This window comes from Poecilia reticulata, chromosome 9, assembly GCF_904066995.2.
Source record: "Poecilia reticulata chromosome 9, P_reticulata-male-v2, whole genome shotgun sequence".
In the NCBI taxonomy this organism is placed as follows: domain Eukaryota; kingdom Metazoa; phylum Chordata; class Actinopteri; order Cyprinodontiformes; family Poeciliidae; genus Poecilia; species Poecilia reticulata.
Genome location: NC_088838.1, coordinates 14,382,051 through 14,409,909, shown reverse-complemented (window position 1 = coordinate 14,409,909; position 27,859 = coordinate 14,382,051). Strand labels below are relative to the sequence as shown.

The 27,859-nt window shown below is 40.7% G+C and overlaps 2 protein-coding genes and 2 non-coding genes across 4 annotated transcripts; 1 reads left to right on the top strand and 3 right to left on the bottom strand.

Moving 5' to 3' along the window:
• The first annotated feature begins 405 nt into the window (after nucleotides 1–405).
• Nucleotides 406–13,685, top strand: LOC103470656 (uncharacterized). The gene is made up of 4 exons (XM_081611138.1): nucleotides 406–9,339; nucleotides 9,755–10,429; nucleotides 10,844–10,877; nucleotides 12,485–13,685. Exons 2-4 carry the CDS (start codon nucleotides 9,761–9,763, stop codon nucleotides 13,273–13,275), a joined length of 1,494 nt encoding a protein of 497 aa, XP_081467264.1. The 5' UTR covers nucleotides 406–9,339; nucleotides 9,755–9,760; the 3' UTR covers nucleotides 13,276–13,685.
• trnaf-gaa (transfer RNA phenylalanine (anticodon GAA)) lies at nucleotides 8,982–9,054 on the bottom strand. Its single transcript has one exon. It is a non-coding gene; the product is annotated as a tRNA-Phe (tRNA).
• trnai-aau (transfer RNA isoleucine (anticodon AAU)) lies at nucleotides 11,541–11,614 on the bottom strand. Its single transcript has one exon. It is a non-coding gene; the product is annotated as a tRNA-Ile (tRNA).
• skic3 (SKI3 subunit of superkiller complex) lies at nucleotides 13,542–27,859 on the bottom strand. The gene is made up of 41 exons (XM_008418934.2): nucleotides 27,706–27,859; nucleotides 27,228–27,317; nucleotides 26,974–27,117; nucleotides 26,739–26,830; nucleotides 26,107–26,182; nucleotides 25,856–26,002; nucleotides 25,630–25,728; nucleotides 25,418–25,526; nucleotides 24,374–24,514; nucleotides 24,188–24,286; nucleotides 23,909–24,033; nucleotides 23,626–23,712; nucleotides 23,326–23,429; nucleotides 23,110–23,236; nucleotides 22,712–22,891; nucleotides 22,504–22,628; nucleotides 22,179–22,429; nucleotides 21,996–22,098; nucleotides 21,713–21,895; nucleotides 21,192–21,336; nucleotides 21,033–21,111; nucleotides 20,749–20,810; nucleotides 20,598–20,654; nucleotides 20,439–20,507; nucleotides 19,503–19,577; nucleotides 19,154–19,295; nucleotides 18,940–19,033; nucleotides 18,757–18,834; nucleotides 18,528–18,652; nucleotides 18,324–18,447; nucleotides 17,749–17,973; nucleotides 17,256–17,328; nucleotides 17,076–17,129; nucleotides 16,806–16,917; nucleotides 16,545–16,673; nucleotides 16,342–16,466; nucleotides 16,041–16,205; nucleotides 15,219–15,371; nucleotides 14,553–14,683; nucleotides 13,996–14,125; nucleotides 13,542–13,893 (listed from the first exon to the last, which is right to left on the bottom strand). The coding sequence occupies exons 2-41, from the start codon at nucleotides 27,315–27,317 to the stop codon at nucleotides 13,813–13,815; spliced, it is 4,710 nt and encodes a 1,569-aa protein (XP_008417156.2). The 5' UTR covers nucleotides 27,706–27,859; the 3' UTR covers nucleotides 13,542–13,812.

Below are 27,859 nucleotides of genomic sequence, written 5' to 3'. Positions count from 1 at the left end.
TGTTTAATCAGAGTTAGACCCGCTTGCTTAATTGTTGTATTCTAATACAGGCAGTGCGCCTCCCTCTGGCCAAACCTCTTGACTTGGTCATCTGTATGCTGGCGATTTTGACACACAACAACCCCCTCTAACACCTTGTGGAGAAGCTTTTGATTTTCTTTTAAAACCTCCCTTCCTCTTGAACGTTTGACACGTACCAGATAAATTGTGGTGATCATGCTTTTGTTTACCTCAGAAAAGCATAATCATGCTAAAGTTTTCTACATTTTCTATTTTGTCACATAGGAATAAAAAATTGTGGGGTTTTGTGGTCAACACAAAATAGTGCAGTTTTAAAGTGGAAGTGAAGTGATAGACTGTCTTCAAAATTTCTAAAAAATAAAAAAGAGGAAATCTGAAAGGTGTGGCATGCCTTTGTACTCAACCAACCCCCTAATCTAAACCTGTCGCTCTGGCTGTATGTCTAAGATTGGTGTTTTGCATTTATGTTAAGTAGTCCCCAGTATTTGCAGTCTCTTGCTAACTACCTTTAGCTTTTCCACACCTGCTAAAAAAAACGGGAAAAAAAAGCAGGGTCACGTTCACTCTTTTCGTTATCTAGCAGAATAAAAGACACCAAAAGCAGAAAGAACTAACACATTGCAGCAAGATAGTTAGAAAGCTCAGAGAACCCATTGGAGGGCTCCAGATGAATAAAATTAATGTTAATACTAGTATCAACTGGATCATTATTACCACCTGCCTGCTGTGGGGTTTTTTTTGTCTTCATGTTGCTGTTTGAATCCACTAATGTGAAAAGCTTTATACAGAGATTAAATTACACACAACTGGACTCTGTAAATTAGTTGAGTCCTGGTTGCACTGCACTCAACTGTTTTGTAATGAAGGGAGCTAAATACAAATTAAGCCTTCTTACTGCTTTTTCTTCCATTATGTGTTGCTTTGTCTTGTATCACATAAAATTCAAAGAGGAACCGGTGGTTTTGCAAGCCACTACGCACAGCAGAGTGTGATACTCGTCCTATTTAATGCCATATTGTTTTGTGCACATTAGCCAAGTGTGGATAGGATATTTTTTCCCCCACCAATTAGGTCAAGCTTCGTCGAACGTTATCAGCCCACGAGCAGCACCGGTAACCAGGCAGAGCTGAGCGGCCTCGTCTCCTTTGCTGATGCGTATAATAACTCATTACTTTGTCCCTTCTGGCCTTTGTTTCAACCCTGGTCTGTGTTGCCCCCTCACCAAACACCATAAACACAGAAATAAAATAAAAAAACATAAAGAAATGAATGCGTATTAATACCTAACCCTAGCATGCATTGCATGTATAAAAATGGGGTCAGAGAAGAGCTATTTATCCGCAGATCAAGTTCACAAAATGTTAATTCGTTTATCAAAGCCATGCGACCTTGGCCTCACCTGTCAGAGTGATGATGAAGGATGCCTTGTTCAGCAGGATATTTGCCTTGAGTCTTGTTGAGGCAAACACGATAAACCCTCAACAGTGGGGTGATTTATAGCACTTCCAAACTCTGATGTGGAACAGACATTTTCCTTTAAAGAGACATTTTCCTTAGAAACTTTGGCTATAACATGGGAGGTGTAGTTGTTAGCTAGATTGTGAGTTTTTCCATTTCTTATTCTACAAATTAAAAGGCTTTAATTGCAAATTCAGACTTGCTTAGAACCCTCCTTTTAGTTAAGTAGATGGATTTGTGAGGAAGCGATCCAAAATGCCCGTCAGCTGCCACAAACGTTTTCACTGAATCAGAATGGAAAACTGATGGCTCGGCATTTGGATGGCTCCACTGTGTAATGATCCCAGTCCTCCTGATAAGAGGCTAATACGCAGCTGCACCCACCTGCAGAACATTTACACAGATATCAAATCCTGGAAACGAGCTGTTTCTCTGACTACAACAGCTTGTAAAAGTAGGAAAAGGGACTGTTTGAAATTGAATTAACAGTATTTAATTCATACATTATTTTTCAGTTTCAGTCATCAGCTACAGTTCACAGTCTTTTGGTCCACTCTTTAAATAAATAAACCATAACAAAAAAGCCAGCCAGGAGACACAAGGAGAATATGGGAAAACCAGGGAAATCACTGAAGGTTCCAGCAAGGAGTGACTGAGAAAGAGGTGCTAAAGTACTGGGAGGTTGATGGCTGAAACAATGAACCTGGGCTGATTACAGGTGTGAGGGGAAAGAGCAGAGGGGAAACTGAGGAGAGAGAGAAAGAGAAAGTGGCAAAAGGAGAGTACAGGGAACTAGAAAATGAATATAACAGTAAAAGCAAACCAAACATAGAGTAACTAAGAGTAACTAAACACAAGAAATAAACATAACAAACTAGAATCACTAAGAAGGACTGAACTAAAGAAAAGCAAGAACAAGACTGATCCAACCAAAATAAGAAACTAGCACAAAATAAAAATGAAACTAGAATCAAATCAAGCTACAAAATAACAAAAGCTCCTAAAATTATAATTCAAAACAGGCACTTTAAAATAAAATAATTTTCTGTTATTAAAAACTCAGAATAATTGCAGCTGTCGTAATTGGAGATTTCCTTTTTTTTAAAGCCACACTTTGCTCACATAAGTCACCAATTTAGTTTTCAGATCCATCTGCTTTCTAAATTAGACGGGCCCCACTTGTCCACGGATGATTGTTAGGAAATCATCTTGTTAGGTCGGGAACCTTGTGGACAGCGCTGTACATCACAGTGATAAAATTTAACTTTAATCCACTGTAGCTACAGGCGCAGTGACACAAGCGTGAGCCGGGACATGAAGACAACCTGAGAGCATGAAAGCCTGAGCACGTCTCATTCCATCTTCATTATTCTTCCTGATGGATGGATGCCTTGTTGAATTGAACCATAAGAGGATGGCTTTTCTTCTCAAATGAGTTTTAGCAGACAGTTTGTCTTGATTTGCAACACATGCGTTCCATCATTTTGTTGCCAAAAACACAAAACCTTTCAAATGCAACAATTGCTTTTCTGTTTACATCCTGATGCCTCGAGGGGTTGAGGGGGCTAAGGAGCTTGAGCAAGCTTTTTGGGATTAAAGAAGAGGCGGCAGCACGTCTGCAGACCCTGCACGGCTCCATCCAAGGCAGGTCACTTTCAAGCTGCTGGAGAAAAACCAGCCCGTCATCACACACATCTTCAAACAGCCATGCATGAAGGTACAGGCACAGACTTTTTTTTTTTTTTTTTTACGTAAAAGCACTTGCGCTCAAAAAAATGCATAGCAACATCACTTATTATGTGGGACTGGGATCTTAGATGAGATCTTACATGTGCATCTTCTCTAATCTTCCTATGTTTAATGTGCAGAGCACCAACACAGAGTCATGCCCACAACCTCCCAGCTGATTTGATTACACCTGATGGAATGGTGCAGTGTTTGAAAAAAAAAAAAAAAAAAACGACTTCACTTCTCATCAGCTCCAGATGTATTGTCTGTAGAAGCGAAGCACTAACAATATCTCCAACCAGATAAATTAGTTCAAAGTGCAACTGTATTTGACTAAAGAATCAGGGTGTTTGGGAACATCATGCTGTGTTCTGATGAGTAGGAAAGGAAAAATTTAATATTCAGCTTTAACACTGCTTTTCACATGGACCATTAACATAATTACAGGCTATCTGGTATTATACAAAAGCCTTCAAGCTGATTAATTCTGCATGTGATGAACTAATAAACCCAGCTCAAATATCTTGTGAATGAACACCGCATGAAAGAGTCAGGGCGAGCTCTTGCTCTTTCAATTGTTTACACAGTATTTCCTGACAAGCATTTGTCAGAAAATAAGTGTAATGACAAAACTCTGTTTTATTTCAATCAATCAATCAATCAATCAATCAATCAATCAATCAATCAATCAATCAATCAATCAATCAATCAATCAATCAATCAATCAATCAATCAATCAAGCAATCAATCAAGCAATCAATTTTATCTAGGAAGCACCCTTCACGTTGGAGGCAGCTCGGTGGAAACACATAATGAAGGATATTTCTGAACTGGCTTTGAATCGTCCAGGGTCACAGTCTGCAGGTACAAATACCAGAGTTATGAAGTGAACTGAAACTGTTTTGATCCTCATTTTTACTCCCCTCTTTGTTAGAGAGCTGGTGGATATTAAAAGCGATGTACTTTCATCTTTTCTTCACTTCCCTGGACTAGCCGGGGGAGTCATAAGTATTTCACCCTAGGTAAGATTTATATATTTCCTTAACAGAAGCTCATTAAGGAAATGATCATTATCAAATTAGCAAATTATCAAAATCATTTGATCATGATAAGCTTGTTTGTGCTAGCTTGTGCTAGCTAGCACAAACAAGCTAGCTTGTTTTTATTATGAGAAAACATGGAAAACACTGTAAAGTAACCGTGCAATATGTGGTCTATCCTAAAACTTTGTAAAACAACAATTTTCATAGTAACTGTATTCAAACTGTCATGAAATCTAGTAGAAATTCAACAGGAAAGTTGCGTTTTTCTTAATTAGAAACATCCATAACAGGTCTTAGTTAGAATTAGTTCAATGGCTCTTAAACCAGAAAGAAGAAATGAGACTCACAGAATGAAGAAGCACTTTAGGATCTTCTCAAGTTATCCACCATGTTGTCAGTGATGGAGTCAGAGTCTTAGGCAAGTCCATCGCAACAGCAGGAGTTGGAAAAAAAAATCTCCAGCAGCAGGGGTAGATGAGATTCATCCTAAAATGCCAAAGGTTCTGGATATTATGGGTCTGTCATGGTTGACGTCCTTCTTCAGTGTTTGTGGAGGACAATACCTATAGTCAAGGGCGACCGCGGAGGATGTTCAGCTTCTCAAACGAGACTTTGATCGATTCTAGAACCTCAGAATTAGGAGGAGCTCTGTGGTTTTTATTGTTTTTTTTAATATTTTGTGGGTCGGCAGACTGCTTGCAGCCACGTCTCTTAAGGTACAGTATTTGATGGAGGGAAATCCAGTTCTTCTACAAACGAAAACAAGAGCTGTGTCCACAATTGGCACAAAGTCAAGTTTGTTTAGCGTGCAGAGTGGTCTCCAGGAGGAGGGGATACTTGCCTCGGATCCTGTTGTGGTGTTGATGGACAGTGTTCATGGCATAATCCCCGAAAGAAGAACCTCAGAGTGTCATTTTGCATTTAGCAGATAATATGGTTCCATTGGGCTCTTCAAGCCATGACCTTCGGCATATGCTGGAGTGTTGTACAGGCCGGTGTGAAGACGCTGGGACAAGAAGGAGCTCCATTAAGGCTGAACCCATGGCTCTCGACTGAAGAAAGATGGCCTGTCTCTCTCTGTTTCTTCTTCAAGAGGATAAAATCAAGTTTCCTGGTGTCATGTTCACATGAGCTGGGATGATGAAGATGGATAAACAGAACATGGCCACGCCCGCAGTGACGTGGCAGTTGCTCCAGTTTGTTGAGTTGAAGGAAGATCTGGAAGCTCTCAGTTTTAACTGCAGGTCCACGTTTTGAACCTTCCCTCTGATCATGAACTACGGATTGTGGCGAGAATAAGATCCAGCACAACAGTAATGAGATTCCTCTCTTGGGTGGCTGGGCTCCGCCTCACAGATAGGAGCAGGAGCTTTGCTGTCTGGGGTTGAAAGGATCTGTAACCATCTGATGGATGGATGGATGGATGGATGGATGGATGGATGGATGGATGGATGGATGGATGGATGGATGGATGGATGGATGGATGGATGGATGGATGGATGGATGGATGGATGGATGGATGGATGGATGGATGTGAAAAAGAAAAAAAACCTAACATATCTCTTAGCTTCTATTGATAAGTAGTATAATTTTTTTTTATCCAATATAATTTCACGGACATCTTGGTTTACACCTGAGCTGCGTTTTCAGCAGTGAGAGCCCAGGTGGAACCTTATCAAACAAAGCTGATAACCTATGCCGCAATAAAAGAAGCAGTAGAACTGATCTATTCCATTTAATGATCTTTTGCAAGTTGTCCATAACAATTTAAGTGGGCTGGGAGCAAGTAGTGTTTGAGTAAGTCCACTGCTAGGTGCATGGACATATTGCAACAATGTGCAGGGAAATAAGCCAAATTTATAACCAGACATTTCAGTTATTAGTTGCAGATGTAATATGCTGATATTACCGCACACAGAGAGAGTTGATAAACTGAGCGTTAAAGCCTATGCAAGAGTAATTACCTCATTAAAACAAGAATTGGAAGGAAGGAAGCTGTAATTCACTGCTGACAGTGGATCAGGCAGTTCACGCCTATCTCTTCAACATCATTCCAGTATATCTTAGAGGCTAAATATTGCATAATAAGAGTCTGTAAATGAATTGAAACTGAATTGGAAATGGATTATTTTTGTTGTGTTTGCTCTTTTTGTGAATTGGCAACATACTGTATTATTTAAGTGAATCCACATTGAGCTAAGCTGATTTGTTGTTGTTGCCTGTCGGTGCCTTGTCTTAACTTTGTGTGCTTCATGATCATGTTTCCCTCCTGTTCACACCTTGCCTTCTCTCCCTCCCATCCCTCTGTTCTTATTTAGTTCTCTCCCACCAGCTGTTCTTGCTTTTCTCTCCATCATCTCAGGTGTGATGGCAACGTCGGCAAGCTGAGCGCTGACGTGAGCTCGGGGGAGCAGCAGATGATTAGATTGCTGGAGGAAATTGCAGAACTCAAAATAGGTGTTGAAGCGCACTGCTTCGAGAACTTTAGTCCGAGGTGGGAGGAAAGAAAAATGCATGCTGAGTTTGGTGGATCTGATGTAAAGCAGCAGGTTAATGAAAACACCTGCAGCTACAGTGACAAAAACTATTGAGAGAAGTCTGTAAACGACTAAAGCTATATGTGCTTTGATATATCTCGATGTATAGTTTTTTTTTTAATATATCCTAATTATTTGCAACATGCAATTGTAGCAATGTCATTGTAACCAATTTCTGAGTCCTAACAGCAGCTGTGGTGCCCTTGAAACAGCTGTGCATGTCATTTCCCTCCAAACCAGAGCATCACCACAATTTTACGCTTGACTGTAATTCATTTTTTATTTATTTTTTCAGATAAGATCATTTTGGCTGCTTCATAAAGTCCCTTGCATAAACAGCGCATTGGCATACTTGATTTGTTACATCTCTGAACTGGTGAGGCTGCTGCTGTTTCAATTAGCATCACCAGCAGATCCGTTTTTAATGTGTTTATCTTATTAACATCATCTGACCGGATTATTGCTGCAGATATGTTGGCTTGCTGCCATTTAGCTCAGAGCAACACTTTGCCTAAGTACAGCCCTCAAGACACTGTTTGAGTGGCTGTTCAGTGTGAGTCATGCATTAGCCACATAACAAGCTGACCCCTTCCCGAACACATGCAGCAGCAAGGCTTTCTAGTTCACACGACTCCATTGGTTAGCATCATCTCTGACCAGCGTAATGTTTGGTTACATCTAGACCAGAGCATGACGGTTTTACACGGAGGCCAATTTAAGATTGGTTTTGTTTTACCTGTTAGTTGAATTCTGGTAAAAACCTGAATTTGAACATTTGTGTTGGGTTATTAAATAATAAGACCTGTGGTGATCATCAACTAAGTGTGAAGGAAGATGGTTTATGAAGCAGAGAACAAAATCTCAAACAATTTGAACAATAAAATGTTAAAAACGTTTTTGTTTTGTTTTTTTACTTTACTCTTCGTATCCCGCTGATTCTGCTTGAGTCGCCATGTCTGTCTGGTTCAACATACAAATATTCTCAGTGCATAAAACGCCTGAGTCTGAGTATAATCATTGAGCTCAAAGTGATTTATGCTTGTTGTATAAATGAAATGTCATTAGGTGTTTGCATCTAGTGCTGGATTGTCCAGGGGGAAACCATAATGTGACAGGATGCAAAATATGGGATTGGTTTCAGTAATTTATCCTGGAGAGGATGTCTTATCAGCTACACAACACAGCCTGGATAAATGCAATCAGGCATGACAAAGTCCTCCTAAATAGCTTTAGTAAGATCCCCTTTTTTTTTTTTTGAAGACCTATATTAGAAAAAGGGTCAAATCCAGGATTAAGATCCATAATGTGCGTCATGTCCTAATGTTTCCCATCATTTTAATGAATCTGAAGGCCAGTGCAGCAGCCTCCTCACGCACTCCCACAATGACTCAGTCAACACTCAGGTCATTCCACGGGGTGGCACATCTCTGTGATGACAGCACATTAACTCTTGACCAATGGTCACCCATGTGCCACAAAATAAATGAAAATGCAGGAAAGTGGGTCACTGCCATTACTCCTTGCTCTGACCACAGGGATGCTACAGTGGCGTGCTTAGCCTGACTCAGCAGAAAATAAAAACAATTAAGGTCCTCTCTGATATTAGACCCTGCACATTTTCAAACTACAGTGTATCTTAGGGACATGACTGAAACCCACATTTTAATTCAGCGTTGTGATTAGGTGAATCATGCTTTCTGCAGGGACCGGTGGGATAGTTTCAGACAGATGATCCAGGCCCACTGTGGCCAATCAGATGGGCTGAACTGCATCAGGATCTGCAGCTGCTCAAACAGGCATAAAACAAAGGTGGCTGATCACTGCTGGCAACTTGCTGTCACTACTGCACAAACATATACATGCAGGATGTCGTTTGCGTTTAACGTACAGGGAGTGAAGAAACAGCAGAAAGAGAGCTTTGTGGATAACAGGAAGAAAAAGAGACTCATCACTATTTCTTTACACCTCAAAAATATTGTTGTAGTCTGTGTAAATGAGAAAATTAGAATTTTGTTTATTTAAAATTTATGTGGAAAGAAAAAAAGATAAACAATCCTTAAACTATCGGAAATGGAACAGAAAAAAAGCTAAGTATTGTCGTGATTTTTTTTATTTTTTATTACTGAGTAGTAAGATAAGATTGTAAGATATTTCCAATTACTATTAAAGAACAATAATAAATAAAAACCAGGTCTGCCGAAACCCGGGATCGAACCAGGGACCTTTAGATCTTCAGTCTAACGCTCTCCCAACTGAGCTATTTCGGCGACGTGCCCAAGTTCGACTCACCATACATCAAAGGGGTCTATATGTCTCATGTACGGTAAAAGCAATTGTTAGAAGATATGCCAAAGGCGACACTTCTCTGTGATGTGTCGTTTTTTGCAACTACAAGCAGCAAGCACACGTGATTTTGTTATTAGACCCCCCCTCCTCTGAGTCAGCAGTTTACACACTGGGAGGGTGGGATTATTTTCAGTTCTTTTAAATCGAAACTAACAGAACCAAAAGTAAATGTTGTTTGGTTGACTGGCTGCGACTTAAAACAGACGGTAAGTTCACATAAAGAAAATGTTTAGTGTTTCTTTTGAGAGCTTTGTAAAGGACTGAGATTGGCTAAGACGTTGCAGACACCGGAATGTCTTTTTTTTTATCTACCGAAAAAACAATAACAATTTATGTTATACCGTATGACAGCTGGGCCATGGAGGGTAGGAACAGTAGAGAAACTAAAGAGGTAGTTAACTGGCAACGTTTGCGAGAACGACTCTCTTACTTACCTTGTATTATACAGACTTCTAAAAGTAAAACAGACATTTCAATATTATGAGGAAGCAACTCTGTACAAAGTGTGTTCTTTATAGCTGGACAGCAGCTCAGACTGTGTGAAATGTAAGGCGATAATAACCATACTCAAAACAAACAATTGCTCTTTAATAACTTTCTTGTACTCAATGTTTTAAACAGGTCACAATGTCAGTTCAGTTCTCTGGATGGGAGGTGGTGGACGATGGTGCCTGCTTTCCTGGCGTGACGCTGGCGCCCGCACAGACGCCTCAGAACAAGGGCATCTACAAAATGTTTCACGGAACCAGCGTTGCCAGTGCACGGGCCATCATTGCTGGTGGATTCCAGCCGTCGTCCGGTGGCATGCTGGGAAAGGGCGTGTACATGAGCAGGGATGTGAAGAAGGCCTCTAACTATCCCCATCTAAGTATCTCTAGTAACCGTGTGATTTTAGAGCTGCGTGTTCGTGTAGGCCGTGTCAAGCGTATTGACAAGGACAACCATCCTTTGCAGTACACCTGGAGCAGCCAAGGCTACAACACCGCTTGGGTACCCCCCAAGAGTGGCATGAAATCTGTGCCCAGCGGCCTGGAGGAGGACTGTGTGTTTGACCCTAAAAGGGTGACAGTTGTGGGCATCGCAAAAGCACCAACCACCGCAATAGAGAAGGAGCTTCAGCAGCTTCTCGACAAATCGTCTAAACAACCCAAGGGAAAAGCTGGTCACCATAAAGATGTTTGTCCCCTGTGCAAGAGGAAGACCCAACAAGGAGCTCATCACATCAAGCAGAAGTGCTGGAAGTGTGGTCAAGACATCTGCATTCTCATGTCCAAGCACTTCTGTCAAAGGAAACCTTGAGAGAAGCTGTGGGAGGAAAGAAAACATGAAGTTGAATGACAGTAAAATCAATTTGGATGATTATTATTGTTATGAATAGGCTGACCAAAGAAAATAGCTTATAATAATAATCTTCAGAGAAACCTGTCAGTCTTACTGAAAACCAGTTATTTGTTTTCAATATGATCAAACCTGAAAAATAGTCTGATTATGTTTTTATATGATCCTCACTTCATCCAGGTTTTACTCTATTTAGACTGAATATTTACAGTGATGTAAAGACACCTACTGCTAAATATGAACTTGGACAAGTGACAAAATAATACAAAAAAATAAAAATAAATTTGCTAGATTATTCACACATGTATTCTGTCTTCATTCTGATGACTGTTATCCCTCTTGTCTCTAAGATACACATCTTAACCTGCTCAGTGTAATACAAGCAAAGTGGATGTGTACAGTACAAGTAAAATTTCATTAAATGACAGAAAAGATGTGCTTATTTCTTTTGACTGCTTGTGAAGTCATTCCTATGAGCAAATTAAAAAATAAAACATTTTCTTAACAAACATTTATCCTGAAAAATTTTCTCACAGCATCCAGTTTTCCACTGCTGGCCTAAGTAAAATAATAAAAATAGTTTAGCACTAGGATTTTGGCTTTTTCTCCAAAGACTACTATGAATTATTATGTTAAAAACATGAATGCTTCACAATTGTTTTCATACTACTAAAAATTCTGGAAGTATGAAATGCCTACAGTTCACATGTTATCCCTATTTACTTTTACAGAAAAGTAAATAGGAGCTAAATACAGTGTGACTAATTCCAACATATCTGCAAACAGTCCAACTGTGTGCAATTTCATTTGATAAAACTGCACACTATAAAGACTCACCTGGAGCATTAAAAATATAATTGCACACGATTTTATGAAATTCTGAAATAATTTTAAAAATGAGTGCAAAGTGTACAAATTCATCGAATGAAACTGCACACTATATTAGACCCCAGCAACCTCGAGTGCACTTGTGTATATATATGGAAAATGTGGAAGTGCTGCTTATCTTTCGTAAATGGAAATGAAACAATCCGTCCAACAAATTCCCTCGAAGTCATAAAATAGACTGTGGCCCGTACGGGGATCGAACCCGCGACCTTGGCGTTATTAGCACCACGCTCTAACCAACTGAGCTAACCGGCCATTGGAAACGCGGCTGTAATTCCATGTATTTCAACAAACCGAATGTGTCATACTTTTTTTTTTATTTTTTTAAATTGGTAAATCGAAACTAGGAAGGTGGTGTAACTACACTAAGTATGCTTACAAGACAGAAAGTGAAAGGTATCCAACTCTCAGTAAAGTGACAGCTCTTCTCAACGACGGTACGTTTTAAACCTAAATAAAAGAAAGCATGCAGGCTAATGTACTTGGACAGATACACGTAGTGACTAAACGATACAACGGCAGTGAGTTTGTAGTGCTTATATACAACGATAAAATATAGCTAACGTAGTTTGTCATTTTATAAGTCGGTTGGATTTCACTTCCTTATTGCTATATGTGCAAAGATCTATGTGTTCACTTATCATTTTAGTTTTTCACCGACGTTTTACTTGATTATATTGTATGTTTTTATTCATGGCTCTTCTATACAAAGACTTCTTAAAGAAAGGGTCACGCCTGAAACATTACGCAGCTCTCACATTTATTGAAAAACATAGCGGTTAAGACACTCCTTTTTCATAGAAATATAGACCAATAACACATATTTTTGGTATTAAAACGATAGCCTGTACGAACCGGCATAGCATTATGACCAGGTCACTAATGCTGTGCTGATCCCACCTTGTTTCCAAGAGGAACCTTGGCTTTTTGAAGCAGCAGCAGCAGGTATTCTGGGTTAACAGAGGAACCGTAATGGACACTTTGACTGTTCTGTCATTATTTGACCTCTACCCGTCATAATTAGGCCCTTGTCAAACTTGGTTCCCCTGCTTTAACACATAAACTTTGACGACTAAATATTCCCTTGTGTCTTGATATATTCCACCTACAAAGTGTAATGGTCAGGATTTTATGTTATTCCTAAATTCAGCATCTTAAAACAGTTGACAGCAAAGCGTCGACATTCAGCCTTTAGTGATTGTTTATTCCTTTCACAGGTGCTGATACTTTCAGAACGTGTCAGGATGTCACTGCAGTTCTTTGGCTGGGAGGTGACCTATGACGATGACTCTCCTCGTCTGGAGCTGGGGGCCTCGCAAGAACCCAAAGACCGGGGCGTCTACACCATGTACCACGGCACCACTGTTGCCAATGCGCGTCTCATCATTGCCAATGGCTTTCAGCAGTCAACCAAGGGCATGCTGGGGAACGGTGTGTATGTAAGTCGTGACAGAAAGAAGGCAGAACGTTATCCTCTGAACATTAACGCTGCAGATCGCGTGGTGCTGAAGCTGCACGTGCGCGTTGGCCGCGTCAAACGCATAGACAAGGACAACCATCCGATGCAGTACACCTGGAGCACGCAAGGCTACGACACAGCTTGGGTACCCCCCAACTGTGGCATGAAAGCTGTGCCCAGCGGCCTGGAGGAGGACTGTGTGTTTGACCCAAGCAGAATAACGGTCGTGGACATTGCTAAGGCTCCCAACGCAGACCTGGAGCCACTTAAACAGCTTGTCGCCAACAGTCTCAGAAAGCCCACAGTTGCAGCTGGCAGTGGGGCTGCAGCAGCTGATTGTTCACTGTGCAACAGGAAACTACAGCGCAATTCTGCACATGTCAAGCAAAAGTGCTGGGGATGTGGGCAAAACATTTGCACACTAATGACCAAACATGTCTGTCCAGTCAGGATTTAAGAGGAACTTAAATCTGATGGGCTTGATTCACTTAATCCAGTGACGTGCCGGGAAACAAACTGAATGTAACTTAGGACAATAGACGTTTCTCAGGATACCCATGTACTTTGGAAACAGCCTGGCTTCTTCTTTTTCTTCCACAAACAACTGTGATGTCGTAATGTGCATCAACTTAAGCCAAACTTTATGATAATTTTACCGTTATATTTTATTATGTATGAAATAGCTTTAATAGGATCATGTGCTGGTGTCAATAGAAGACAATCTACGATGGGCAAAATGTCTTTATTTCATGATTGCATGTTGTTTGGACTTTACTTAAAAAAACTGACTTTATAGCCATAATGCAAAAAATAAAATAAATGGAATAAAATAATGCGAATGAATCAATCATTTTGATTTCAGATTCATCATGCCTTCTTTTTTTCTTTTTTTACATTTGTCAGCAACATCCAAAAAGGTTCGGTTGGTGGTACTGGAGCCTCCCTTAGCTTTTCTGCTAATTGCATTACATGCAAAGTGATGCAGATGCGAAATTCATGATGAGGAAGATGTTAGTTCTGTGTAAAAATCCAACAACCTTTGATTTCCATTCATTTTGGCATGTTGCAGAAGAACCTGCACAGAGAACAGAGACCATGCTTTGGTAAAGGTTCAATCCAAAATCAAGAACCTGTTCTACTGTCCTTGTATGGATAGGGTGTTTCTTTTTTAACTCACGTTAATGAGTTCTTGATCGTTTTTGGCATGCAAGTGTCTGAGGAGGTACCAACTCGCCACCTGCACCACCGTTACTGGGAAATCACCAGATGAAGTATACACGGACCTCTCCAGCAAACGCCTTGTTTCCCTGCAGAACACAAACAAAAGGACAGGTAAATGTATCCATACTAAAGTTTCTTGGAGACTTAACAATTACCATTCTTACTAAAGTGATGGTAAAAGGAAAGAAAAAGAAAAACATGCAAAAAAAAGTGGTAGTAGACAGAGATGGAGATGTGATGTCATTTTAAGATTTTCAGCAACACCTCAACTCGGCAACAACAAAACCATCAATCCTGAGATTATTTAGACATATTTCTGTCAAGGCAGAACGTTTTTCTTGATAATTGCTAACCAACACACTGACAAGACAGATGGTTGCATAAATCTAAAGCTTTATAAATAATATTCAATCGCTTCTGATCATGAATTACACATGTGATAAAAATCCCTTAGCAGAACATTCCACAAATCTGTAAAATTCAAAAGTTCTAGTACGGCTCCTAAGCGCGTACCTTGCAGTCATCTTGGTCACATATTGGAGCAAAGCCTGGAAGAGGAGGGCCATGGGAGAAGAGCCCAGCTTCAAAACCTCCATAGTGGCTTCCATAACAAGATCCTTCCAGTCGTTTCCAGGGACTCCAGCCTGGGAAAAAAATATGGTTTATTTCTACACATCAAAAGGCTGTTTTCTATATATCTTCATGTTAATATTCTAATCACATTTAACTTATTCATAGTATGTAACATAAATGAAAGGATTGAGATTCACAACAGAAAATACTGGACTGAAACTGAGGTTTTATTTTTGCTTTGTCGCAAATTGATGTTTGTGTATTTTTGTCATGTTGGAAACTGCAGCAAAAAATTACATTTGTTCAAAAAAATATTCTAACTGAAATAATAATAATAATAATAATAATAATAATAATAAGCTAATTTATCATTTGTAATACCAGCAAACAGTCATTCTCTGTTTTCTCCCTGCAGCGTACTTTTGCATCTCCCCACTTGAGAGAAGCACAAAGTAGAATCAGCTCCATCTTTAGGAGTGTGAGTTTCTATTACCAAACCGTTGCCTTTAAAACATTGTACAAACATTATGTGCCATCTTAAACATCGTCACTGGTGACCTTGAAATTAGAAACATGTATGTTCTAGGTTTGTGCTCACAGACTTACCATGCAGGGTCCAAGAGCCAGCAGAGCCAGTCGGAGGAGGCTGGCGATCTGGAAGCTGTGAGCGCCCAGCTGCAGGGCAAGCTGCAGGCTATGTCTGTAAGCCATCACCGCCTGGACCAGGAGGCCCTGGCTACGGTACACCTCAGCCAGCCACTAAAGAGAAGGAGAGCAAATGTCTGTTGATTTATCGATGAGTAAACTCTGTTTTTACAAATCTGAATGGGAAATCTATCCCTGCTGCAAATTCTGGCTGCGTATTTATATCGTTCCATCTTGCATGCAGTCAAGCTCCACAGAGCTCTGCTAATGAGCCAATATCGGAGCTAAAGAAGAGAGACATTTAAGGTCACCGGCGTTTGAGGACTGGACTTTGAGTCCACTGATCCATATTGAATATATAAACACGCCACTGCTTTAACAGCACAACGGCTGGTTTAAAAGTCAATTCTGTAACAATTTTGTGTCAGTTTTGTCTTCAGAGTAAAACGGTTTTAAACTGTAACTGCTTTTACACAGGAAAGCTAAATAAATATTCTTTTAAATATAACTTTGTAAAAAGGAAACTGGGAAAGGTGCAATTAATGATGGTATTTTTAAACACATTAGTTCTCTGTAATTGATAAATCTAAAGTAACTTGTGCATGTCGTGAACTACTTCTTAGTTCAAAGAGAAAAATCGTTATTGGTGGGTTGAAGATTTAAAAAAACCCACAAATGAGCTGCGGAGCCCTAATTGGTGCAGCACGTTTTTTACTACACGGATATAGAGAGAAAAGAGTGGTTCGTTACTGCATTTGATTTCTGTAAGTGATGGCCACGTACATGCCATGCTCCAAGGTTGGTGGGGTTCATCATTACAACTTTGTTTAGCTGCTCCAGGACCTGCTCTGTAAGGGCGGTACCGCCATCAGTCATGAGGAGGCGCTGGCACTGAACCTGCGTCAGCGACAGCATCACTGCTGGGTGCTCCGGGGACACACTGAGAACCTGGAATAAACAAATGAAATAAGACAACCCACTGCAGGTTTGTTGCATAATTTCCCTGTTTTTCACTGCAAAAAAAAAAACAAAAACAAAAAAAGTTTTAGATATGCATAGTAAATAAAGAACATTTATATTCCACCTGCGTGCAGAGAGCCTCTGCTTGCTCCAGCTGTCCTTGTTGCATGAGACCAGACACGGCCTGCTGTAACACCCAGCCCTCCAGAGCCTGGGTCAGGGGGCGCTCCGTCTCCTCCACGCTACGCACTAGAAAGCAGAAATGGGTCAGCCTCACACGCGGCAGACATAAAGCAACCAGAGAAGTTAAAGGAGACCAGTAAACACCTTTCTCAGAAACCACAGACATCAGAGTGTGTTCCAGTGAGTGTCGGCGAGGAGCAGAGCCAGAAAGATAACAGGAGGTGTTTTCGGTGTGACAGGCTGCCATTAATCCAGCCCATGTTGCTGGATCATCTAAAGAAAAAGACAAACAAACATGGGCATGTAAAGATATTAAAATAAAAACCTTCATTTTTGCATTATTTTCAGTAGAACGTTGTGAATATGGTTCATATTCAACGTGGTTTAGAAGGTTTGTGTGGGTACCGGGGCAGAGCAGGACAGCTTTTTGCATGGTCTTCAGGGCATTCCTGTGAGGATCTTCTCCAGTGTGTCTCCCACAAGCCACTTGGTTCACGCCGCTGCACAACAGCGCCCTCTGGAGGCACAGAAACACATGCACTTTTACTGAGGAAACGGGAAAAATCGACAGTGGAAGGTGTTTTGGTTGTTACACAGGTAACAGACGACAGAACAAAGTCATAACCAATAAAGAAACAAAAACGTAAATAAATCATCAGGCTTTTTATTTTTTACCTTCCCTTGAGTCATACTAAAGAGCCAGGCGATGTGGCCAGCTACTGCGCCCCCCTGTAAGACAAAGAACCCAAAAATGATATAAAAAGTACATGTCTTGGATTATTACTGTTATTTACATGAGATTGCCTGGTCACATTAATGTCTGTCGCTAGGGATTTGTTATATGCAGAGGCTTACCTGAGCCTTTCTGGGGTAGTACTGAGGTATCACTCTGGACAAAAGAGCCCAAAGGGAGGGATTTCCAGGATTACTGAAACAAGAAAAAAATATATACAAATGAAAGAAAGAAAGAAAAAACTTGACCCTAGGGACATCCTTTTGCAGGCAGGCATCCAATTGAACTTGTTTTAGTCATTATTATACAGGAAAGAAGCATTAAGAAAAGGTAACCAAGCTAACATCTACACATGTCAATCTGTTGTCTGCGGGTAATGATAGAACATTATTTGAGTCAGTTCATATTAAAACCTACGATACAATCTTAACTCATGTAAATGAGTCTTCTCAGATCAAATCTGAAGCTTAAAAAAGTTTCCGAATGCAGCTCTGTACTCAATAATGCTGACTTCTCGTTCCATCTCCCTATATTTGATCAATTCTTCACAAAAATGTAAAAGACTGAACTGAAATCCCTCTGTATTGTAACAGTAAAGTGGACCCAGCAGCGTACCTGTGCACAGCTCTGGAGGCCTCTCTCTGCACTGCACTGCAGTTGCCCTGAAGGGCCAGCAAGGAGCAGGTGAGCAGACATCGCTGCTCTACAACCCCCCCTGAGGCGGACCCTTGCTTTAGCAGCTCAGTCAGGGCAGCTGCAGCCAGCGTGGCGTCGCTGTGCACCAATCCCAGCGCACACAAGCAAAGCAGAGACTCCGAGATGGGCTCCTTCAACACCGAGCTGCCGACACAAAGACGGGAGACAAACCGGTTACGTGTTTGGAAACTTTGACAGCAAAGATTGAGCAGTTTCAAATCAAATCCAAGAAGGAAGTGGTTGCTACTTTCTCATTCCAACACCAAGAGAACAATTAGAAGGAGTGACCCTGTTGTGACGCACATGTTTAAGCTCATTTATTGAAATAAATTGCTGATATTCCAACTTATTGAGACGCACCACTGATAAAGGATGCCGATAACAACATGATGGGTTAAATAGGAGCATTGAATATGGATGAAATTGCAGAATCTAAAGTCAAATCAAAACAAACACCAAAAAAATGTTTTGACAAAAACACCTTTTGGCCTCACCATTTGAAAAGCAGCGTCTTGGCCGAGTCTAGGTTGCCCTGTCGGTGCTGCAGCAGGGCCAGAGCAGTCAGTATGTAAGCCTTCTCCTTCTCGTTGGAGGTCACAGCCAAGGCTCGCTCATACACTACCACAGACACAGAAACTCACTCGGTTTGGCATACAAGATCAAAGCAAAGCCTCTGAAATCTTTTCCGCTGCTCGTACCACTAATGCTCTCTGGGTAGAGTCCTGCCCTGCAGTAGGCCAGAGCCAGCCCTACCAGGTCACTGAGGTCCTGGAGTGGAGTGGACTTATAAACCTGGACTGCTTCCTCCCACTGGCCCGAGTTGCTGCAAATAGGACATTTCGTTATAGGGTCGTTGAAGCTCACAGAACGTGCCTAGTTTATAGACGGACAACCCGAGTTCATTGTGACAATAAGCCAAATGGTTACCATAAAGCACGAGCACAGCTGCCGAGTGAAAAGAGCAACACTTCTGAAGAGGACGAGGACCGAAGAAGTTCAACAGCTCTGGAGGAACGATAAGATTGAAGGACATAGGTGTCAATAGGTGTCGCATTCATTTATACGAAAAATGTACCCCATATGCCTTTTTTTAATCACTGTAATTCACACCTTTGGTATGCTTGCAAGGCCTGCCTCTTCAGCTGCAGATGTTCGTTAAGGTAACCCAGCATAATGAAGGCGTCCGGGTCAGATTGGATTCGTTCTAAATGTGAAAGAAATTTAATTCAAAATAATCAGTCTTAAGTCACAGCCCAGTAAAAAAAAAAAAAATGAAAAAAATCTCTTGGCTTTTTGAACAGCCCCACATTAATAAACATCGTACCTGTGTACTTGCAGAGGGCTGCATGAGCAGCAGAGATGGCGTTCATTTGCACAATGTTGTAGCGGTACAGTTCACTGTCCCTGTTGCTCTTATCCAGAAGCGTGGAACAAACCCAGTAGGCGTAACCTTTGACTCCTTCCATCTGAGAGAGGAAAACATTAATGTTTTGGTGACGATAGACACGGACCAGGAACAGTCTAAAATAACAGGATAACTTCAGCATTTCTAGAGAAGAAAAAGCAATAAGCTCAGAGCCAAACTGTGTGTGGAGTTAGAAAGGTGAAGCAAAGATTACTATCTGGCTAATGAGTGGCTTTCAGAGCGGCGGAGGCTGTGAGCCGTCACCCACATGTGTGCTGAGTTCAGTGGTGTGCCTGAAAAGATCCATAGTGTCGTAGCTTCCCACGCGTTCTGCGATCAGCGCCTGGTGGGGATGACAGAAACAGCAAACTGTAATTAACATGGAAAAAAAAAAACCCCAAGTGAAAACAAAGAGTTGAAAAGTGTGGCAGCCCCTTAGCATGGAGAGGGTGCCAATTATTAAAAATAAAATTACCTCATCACCACTGTCTTGTGTTTGGTATCAAGTAAAATGTGTATATGTTTATATGATACAGTGTGGATTATTACACGGAATCAGAAAAGTAACCCATTAAAATTTGTGTTTTTATTCAAAGCGTTTTTCCACCCAGAGTTGAGAAACTAAGGTTGAGCGACATGCAACTCTGAATAACAGAGTAACGTCAACTACCAGACCAAAGCGAGTTTTGTTTGTGAGCCTAAAGATTCTCACAAAATAAACATTTAGCAATAATTAGCTCTCTTTCTGAAAGAAGACAAGAAGAAATCAAGGAAGGAATAACAGAAGTCCGGGTTCTTGATGTAGGACACTAATGAGGAATAACATCTTGGCAGTTATATTAATGCAGTCCAGAAAATGCTTCACGATTGAAAGGGGGATTGTTTAGGTATAACGTGAGCAAAAGTGAGACTTTCAGCTTCTTCCATTAACTCCAACTAGGTTTTACACAAAGTGCTCCTTGCTTTACTAGTTTTCTGGTGACAGATTTGTTGGGAGAGAAGGGAGAGTTCAGGCACGTATCAGAGGAACGACGCTGACCAGAACCACATGATGCTACAATGTCTACCCTCAATGCGTCTGGGAATTTTGGGCTTTCTTTCACCACAAGCTTTTAAGCGCTCGATTGACTTTGAACATGAGGATGGAAATGGCAATTGTGAGATACAAACCAAAACACAACAGAAAAGGAAAACATGAAAGTACCTGTCCAATCCAGCAGTTGACATACAGCGGCTCCAAAGACTGTGCAATTTTGAAGGCTTCGTGCGCAAGCTGAGACAAGAAACGCACACTTGAGTAAAAACCACCAATAATGAAAATAATTCACAACATGTTAGCATGTAAAGAAAGCGACGGCAGCACCTCTATGTTGTCCTTTTTTAAATACAGCGTACCAAGGTTTGTCCATGCGACAACATTCTGTATGAAAACCAAAAAGGTCGCATGAAAAAAAAAATGTAATCAATGAGTATATGACTTTAACTAGTCAGGAATATAAGTTTGCAGTTCGTACATTTGGCTCAACTTCTATGGACTTGATGAAGCAATGCTGAGCCAAAGCATAGCTCTCCAGACCTGATGTGGTAAAACAGAAACATTTCACTTTCTCTGACATATAAAAGGAAAAAGAATAGAGAAAAAATATAAACTTTTCCAATATTCTTAAAATGATTTATCCATTGTAGTAAATGGCATGCAATGTTTCATTTTAGAAGGTAAAAAAAAAACAGAATAAGGAGTAACAATCAAAGCCCTTTGCTCAAAAACGGTGTATTAATGTATTTTACAAAGTCCTACCTCTGGACATGGAAATCACCCCCAAGGCATTCCAGTAGCTATAGTTCCCACTCTCCATCTGGATAGCTTTTTTCAAGCACTGGTAGCAAATATGAAATATAAAGACAATGTGGTATTGATCAGTCTCTGATATTACAGAGTTATTATTTTTTTAATTACCTGTTGTGCCTTCTCCAGGTTCAAAGAGTTTTGGTGTTCATCTGTAGGGCGGGGTGAGTTTGTGGCCTGGTGGTAATAATTCAGCCCCAAGTCACACCAAAGGCTGGCAACCTCAGGCATCAGCTTCAAAGCATAGGCATAACACCTGGGACATGAGAGAATAAGCTTTCTTCAGATGATATTTTAAAGTATTTATGTCATTACATATCACAGTGACTTGATTTCTCTTGAACTTTTCCACATATTTTGATGATACAAACCCAAACGTCATGTGTTTTATATGAATTACATGTCATAAACCAGCACAATATAATATAGCACAGCCATAAAATTGAAGGAAAATCCATATAAGGCTTTCAATTTTTGTACAAATGAAGTTTATAAAAGTGTTGTGCATTTATATTTGTCCCCCTTCACTCCTATACCCCTGAGCAAATCCAGTGCAGAACTCTTCAAAAGTCACTTAATCAAAGTAAACCTGCTTCAGTGCAGCATAACGTATGGATAAAACCTTGCAGTACCTCTCGCCAGCTTTGAGCGTCTGAGCTTGGTTCAGCGTGTGATCCTGTGCGCTGGAGTCAAATCCAGACAGCAAGGTCGGCACCACAACCTGAGCCCTGCCTGGCGAAACAACTCTGACAGCGGTGCACGCATCTCCCAGCAGCTTCCACAAACAAGACAGGTCTGGTCGCAGCTGCACAGCTCTGAATGGAGCAGAAATGTAAATGAGCAAACAAGGAGGTCTACAGATCAGAGGGAGTATAGCATTAAAGTTCTGGAGATTAAATGTTTTCCGGTTATTGCCTAAAGAGGTTGTGTATGGATTGCTGAATGAGGTCAATGGCGCCTCCATCTCTGCAGTCCTCCATTAAACTCTTTGCCAAAGACAACTGGCACTCCCCAAGGCCTTAACAAAAAATCAGACAAGTTGTCAGAAATTGTCAAAAAAGGTGTGACGATCAATATTCTGTGAAAACAAATGTGAACCTTTCAGAGCAGGAACATAGTCCTGCTGTGTTGTGATTTGCAAATACTCATCCACGGCCTCCTTGAACTTTCCCAGCGTCTGTTTGATGGCAGCTGCCTGGTAGACGCTGTAGATGGAGCTGGGCTGGAGCTGATGTGCTTTGCCGAAGGCCTTCAGAGCCGCTGTGAAGCTCCGTCGGTTGAGGTAGGCCTCGCCTAAACATTCCCAACAAACCCAGTCGTCGGGATCTGCCCTCAGAGCAGCCTGCAAGCTTTAAAACATCCGCATGAATGAAACATCTGAATTAAGAGTCCAAAATCTTTGGTTCAGATTTGAGATTCTTACTCTGCTATGGCTTGTTGGTGTTCTCCGACCTTCAGGTAGTACAGGCCTCGTCTCATCCAGGCCCACTTAGCTGAGCCCGGTGTGGCTTTCTCCGTCACCGACTCGAGGGTTGCCAATGCACTGTCCTGTGACATAACAGGGTTGAAGGGGGAACTAGAAGGTTTTTTCCGACGCTAAATGCAAACAAACTTCCTGAAAAGATGCTGACCATGTCTCCCTGCCCCATGCTGAGATCCACCAAAGCAGCTCCGGATTCGCCATCGCCACTGTTTAACTGGAAAGCCTTCCTGTAGCACCCCTGCGCACGAGCGACGTCATTTGCCACCTCGCGGTAATAATGGCCAAGGAAGCGAAATGCACAGCCGAGATGCGGATCCAACTTTGCCGCCTGAAATGGACAAATAAATCATGTCAGTAGCATAGCTCTCTGTTTGGGCTTATATTGGCTTCCAACAAACCTGAACATTGTACAGCTTAAACACCGGAATGATCTGGAAACACGAATCTTGAAACCAAACAATTTAGAGACTTAAAACAACACGCGTCGTTCCATCTGAAGCAGTCGCATCCTTCAATTCTCCATCCATCCAAGGTAATCATACCAACCTTTAACAAGTGCGTGTGAGTTTTACTCCGGTCTCTACGGGTCTCTGAGCCCATATCCCAATAAAGTTTTCCAAGGAAGAAGAAGTACTCTCCGCTGTCTGGGGTCTGCTTTGTAGCCTGTAAGAAGCTAAACAACAAGAGAAATGACCAATGTTTGTGTGAACTGCCTTTCTGATATGTTTATTTGTATTTATTTATTCATGTTTTTCTTTTTACCTCTGCTCTGCTAGCTGAAGCTGACCTTCAGCTACATGTGCCAGTCCTCTCAGAGCCAATCCCTGCGACAGGTTTGGGTTGGAGACTTCCAGCTCTGACAAAAGCTGTTAAAAATAAATCATGTCAATAGCACAGCTCTCTGTTTGGGATGATATTGATTTTCAGCAAGAGTTATCATTATTTTTAGCATAGTCTGAATTATTTAGTTAATATTTATCTGATAAAATACTGCACTTTTTTTCCTGGTCATTGTAAGATAACATCCCACTGATATGAATCAGTGGGGAAAAAGTTTTCAACCTTGAGTGATTGATCGATCTGTCCTTTGTTGAGGTATGCACGTCCTTTCAGGGCCAACAGAACCGGATCTTTTTCAGCCTCAGTAATCTAAAAAAAAAAAAAAAGGAAAAAGAATTAGAAGTAGATATATACCACATATTTGCACAAATACAAAATTACGCAGAAAACAAAGAACTTCATAGATGACAGGATTACTAAACACGTCACAACATCATAACATGTTACATATTTATCTAGAAGCATCTATACATGTATATCATATGTGGAGAATGAATCAGAAAACCTGTGAGAATGTCTCCAGAGCCTGACTGGCAGTCTGCTCTCCTTCACTTCTCACTAAAGCCTCCAGCTTCAGTCGAAGGAGTTTGTCTCTCAGCTCCTTATCTTCAGAAGTACAAACATTTAGGCCTAAAAAAATGAGATAAACCCAGATGCTGTATAAGTTAAGCACACAAGAACCAATAATGACCACTGACAGATAAAGAAGTAAGAGCATTCATAACCCAGATACAGTGAAATTTTTTACTCAGGCTAACTTAGCAACAGCAAACATAAAACACACCTTGTGAGCATGAAGCAGCACTGTCGGAGTGTCTGTGTATTTTAAACTGAGCCTCTGCCAGGCTGCACCATCCCGTTGCTGAGCTCATTTTCTTTACTCCTAATAAAACAGAATGGATGGGTTCAGGACAATTATAAGCACTGTAAACAACAGCTGCACACTGAATGCGCTAATGTGAAAACTAACCTTTCTCCAGGTCATCAACAGCTTCTTTATACCTTCTCTCCAGAAGAGCCTTGGTACCGAGACCCAAGTGGCCCAATCCACTGCTGGGGGCCATTTCCAGGAGTCGGGAAAAACAGCTGACTGCCTCCTCATCCATGTTATCTTTAAAAAGAAAACAAACATATCGTCAGGTTGGCCATTTCATTTACATTTACATTACATTTGCCTTTACACAACCCAAACAGACCAGACATCTTAACTTAAACTTAAGAAATGTATAATTTCCTAAGTTGTAGCACAACACAAAAGGGATTTTGAATTCAAAATTTCAAATTTTAAATTTTAAATTCCCTTGCGTTGTGCTACAATTGGAGATTTTGCTGATATGATGCTAAACAAGCAAGTGTAAGGACTGGTGGAAAGCATAAAGATGATGGAGGAGACTGACAACTTTACAAAAATGACAATAATAATATATTTTTAGCCGTCTCTAAGCTCTAAAAACACACTAAAGACATAATGAAGTAATAATAACATCTCAGAGTCCTGACACGAGTAGAAAGATCTGTGAAGGGGTTGAAAAATTTATGACTTTAACAGTATGAGAAAGGATAAATTGTCAAAATACATTAAATATATGCCCATCTCACAAACACAATTTTTCTTTAATTAAATTAAGTTTATCTCTAAATTTGCCTGTCTTAGGAATACATTTGGCCTCAACTGTGACTCCCCCAAAAACAGTTTAATACTCGAGAGATGGACTTTTCTGTTCCTCCTGCTTCTGCCTACTAATAGCTGTGACACGATGTTTGCTATGGTAGAGGGACTGATATTCAGTCAACAGTACATCATTTCTATTACATAGTTATGACCAAGTTATAACAACAACACCTGCATTGTTTAATGTGTTTGATGCCAATTGAAATTATAAATAACTTGACTCGATTTTGTTTTTAACGAGGGAATGCACAGTTTCTGATGGAAGAGCTTCGATTACCTGAAAAGGTTACTCCAGGTGCCAATAAAAAGCATCTAGTGAGCATGTGTAAGACAGCAGCTTACTTGTTTTGAGATAGTGGCTGCAAAGGACCTCCAGAGGATAGGTTTGGTTTGGGTACGCAGACGACATGGACTGACAAGCCTCTTTCATTTTGCTTTCTTCGTGTGGCAGCTGCAGTAAGAGCAGATTTGTGATGGAAAGGTTCTCTCATCAAAAACCCTGCGAATACGTAATCGTCAAAAAGCGGCTGACACAAGAGGTGGGGTGCACTTACTTTGGAAAGACATTTAATATAATCAGCCGAGAGCTTCTTGTGCTCCTCTCCAGGCACAGGTTCAGTGAGAATCATGGCCTTCTCAAATGCCGTTATCAACTGACCGTCGTGAAATCAAACACAGCAGGCGCACATAAACAACTTAAACTTGCTGTAAATTCCCAAGATTACATTCAACACGCATTACAGTGTTTTTGACCATCACACACAGCCGAGGTAAGCTTACATGCTGCTGAGTCTCGTTGTCCTGCTCCTCATCGCCGATGCAGTCAGAGAGGAGATGGGTCATCTTCTGCAGTAACTGCACTAACTCCTTCTTATCCACGCCCTCTTCCTCCTTGAGCTGGACAAGCTGGAGCCAAACCTTAGCCAGCTGCACACAAGCGCACGAAAGATGAAATATGTGGTGTGAAAAAGACATATTGGTTAGTTGTTTTAACCAAACCTGCATGCTAGACATTTGAAATGCACACACACCTTCAAATATTCCCTGTCAGACTGGTAAATGTCCGACAGCTTTTTGATCATGTCGTAGCTTTTAGTTTTATCCATCCTGTGAACAGAGAGACAGAAATTTGCTTTTACACAACAAAGAACATTTAAAAAAAAAAAAACATAGTTATGTAATACATTTCTCAGTGTTTTAGCACTCTGCTCTTTATGAAAATCCTACTTATTCTCTTATTCTCTGTGAGAATAAGATGCCAATGATGCCTGGTTAGCTACTGATTATCAAGAACCTGCAGTCAGCTGCTTGAAGCTTGTGGTTTTAAAACAGGGTCGTCATGATTACATTAATAAGTGGCACACCCTCAGTTTTTGTGTCATATTTCTGTTTTTTTTTTTGTGACCACAAATATTTCCAAACAACCAAATTTTAAAAAATTTCATGTAGGAAGGAACAATTCAGCAGTCAGTGAGCAGCAATAGGTGAGGGAGGGGCTGTCTGTTCTACATGCTCTTAAAAAATAAAATAAAATACAGAGATAACTGTGGTCACTCCAGCACTACTATTAAGAGTAGTTTAATAATAGCAGAAAAGGTTTAGTGTATTATTTTAGTAGTTTCAAAGCTGAATTAAACACACATTAGATTATATGTTTACTTACTTTGCATAAAGCTCCACAAGCTTCTGGTAGACATCAGGCAGCTCATCTTTGAAATCCCACTGATCAGTATTTTCATAAAGATTTGCTAAACCCTGCAAATATACACATTGCTGAAATCATTAAAAGTAGCACAATGCAAAAACACTCTGTGAAAATATTTTTTTTTATATAAGGCTACATGGTTTCAGGGTTTGACCCCCCTGTTCTAGATGAAGACACCTGAAGATAAGCTTACCTGCCAGGCCAGCAGCTGCTCAGGCTCCAGCTCCACCGCTTTCCTATAGGCTGCTTGTGACTGATCGGGTTGTTCCAGCTCACTGGCTGCCTTGCCGATGAACACCCAGGCGTTGTAATTGTTCTTTTCAAGTTTCAGAACAGCCTGAAACCACATTTAGGAGCGCAAAATCAGCTTTCACACCCATCTTCCTCCCAGTAGGTGGACTATATTAGCTGTACTTCTCAAGAGTATTGGGAACCAGAGCAATTTACCTTGCAGTGCTTCAAGACTTCTTTGAACTCTTTGTTGTTAATGGCCTCTCTGGCACTTTTCAAAGCGGCTTTCACTTCTTTATTGGACATCTTTAAGAGACAGACATTTACGGTGAACACTGAAAGAATGCTACAAAGCAATTTCCAACTATTAGCAACAAGCTACAAGTTGGATAGTTAACATGCCACCCACTGAAATTAGACCAATTAGACCAAATAACACCAAATTCAGGCTAATTATGTGCTGCATTTTATTGGTGCTGTGAAAGAGTCTATTTTAAAGGCCGATAAAGTGAGTTTTGGGTCATTTAAGCTCTTAGGAGACAGATTTTCTAGCCATAGTTAACCGCAGCCAAATAGGATTAATTTAAATAAAAACCCGGTGCTTATTTTAAGATTCACGACTGGCCTGGTTGAGCTGAAAACAGCTGTAAACTATACAGTTATACAAAAATCTTTGCATGAAAAGCTAACTTACTGTTTACAGATCACTGCAGGACTCGCACGAATGAGACGGAAGTAATACCTGCTGCGTGGCGGATTTTTCAAAATAAGATGACTTATGATTTGACACAAAAACAATTAGAAGTCTTATGCAGAGCAAGGATGGAAGCAATTATCCAGGTTTAGCT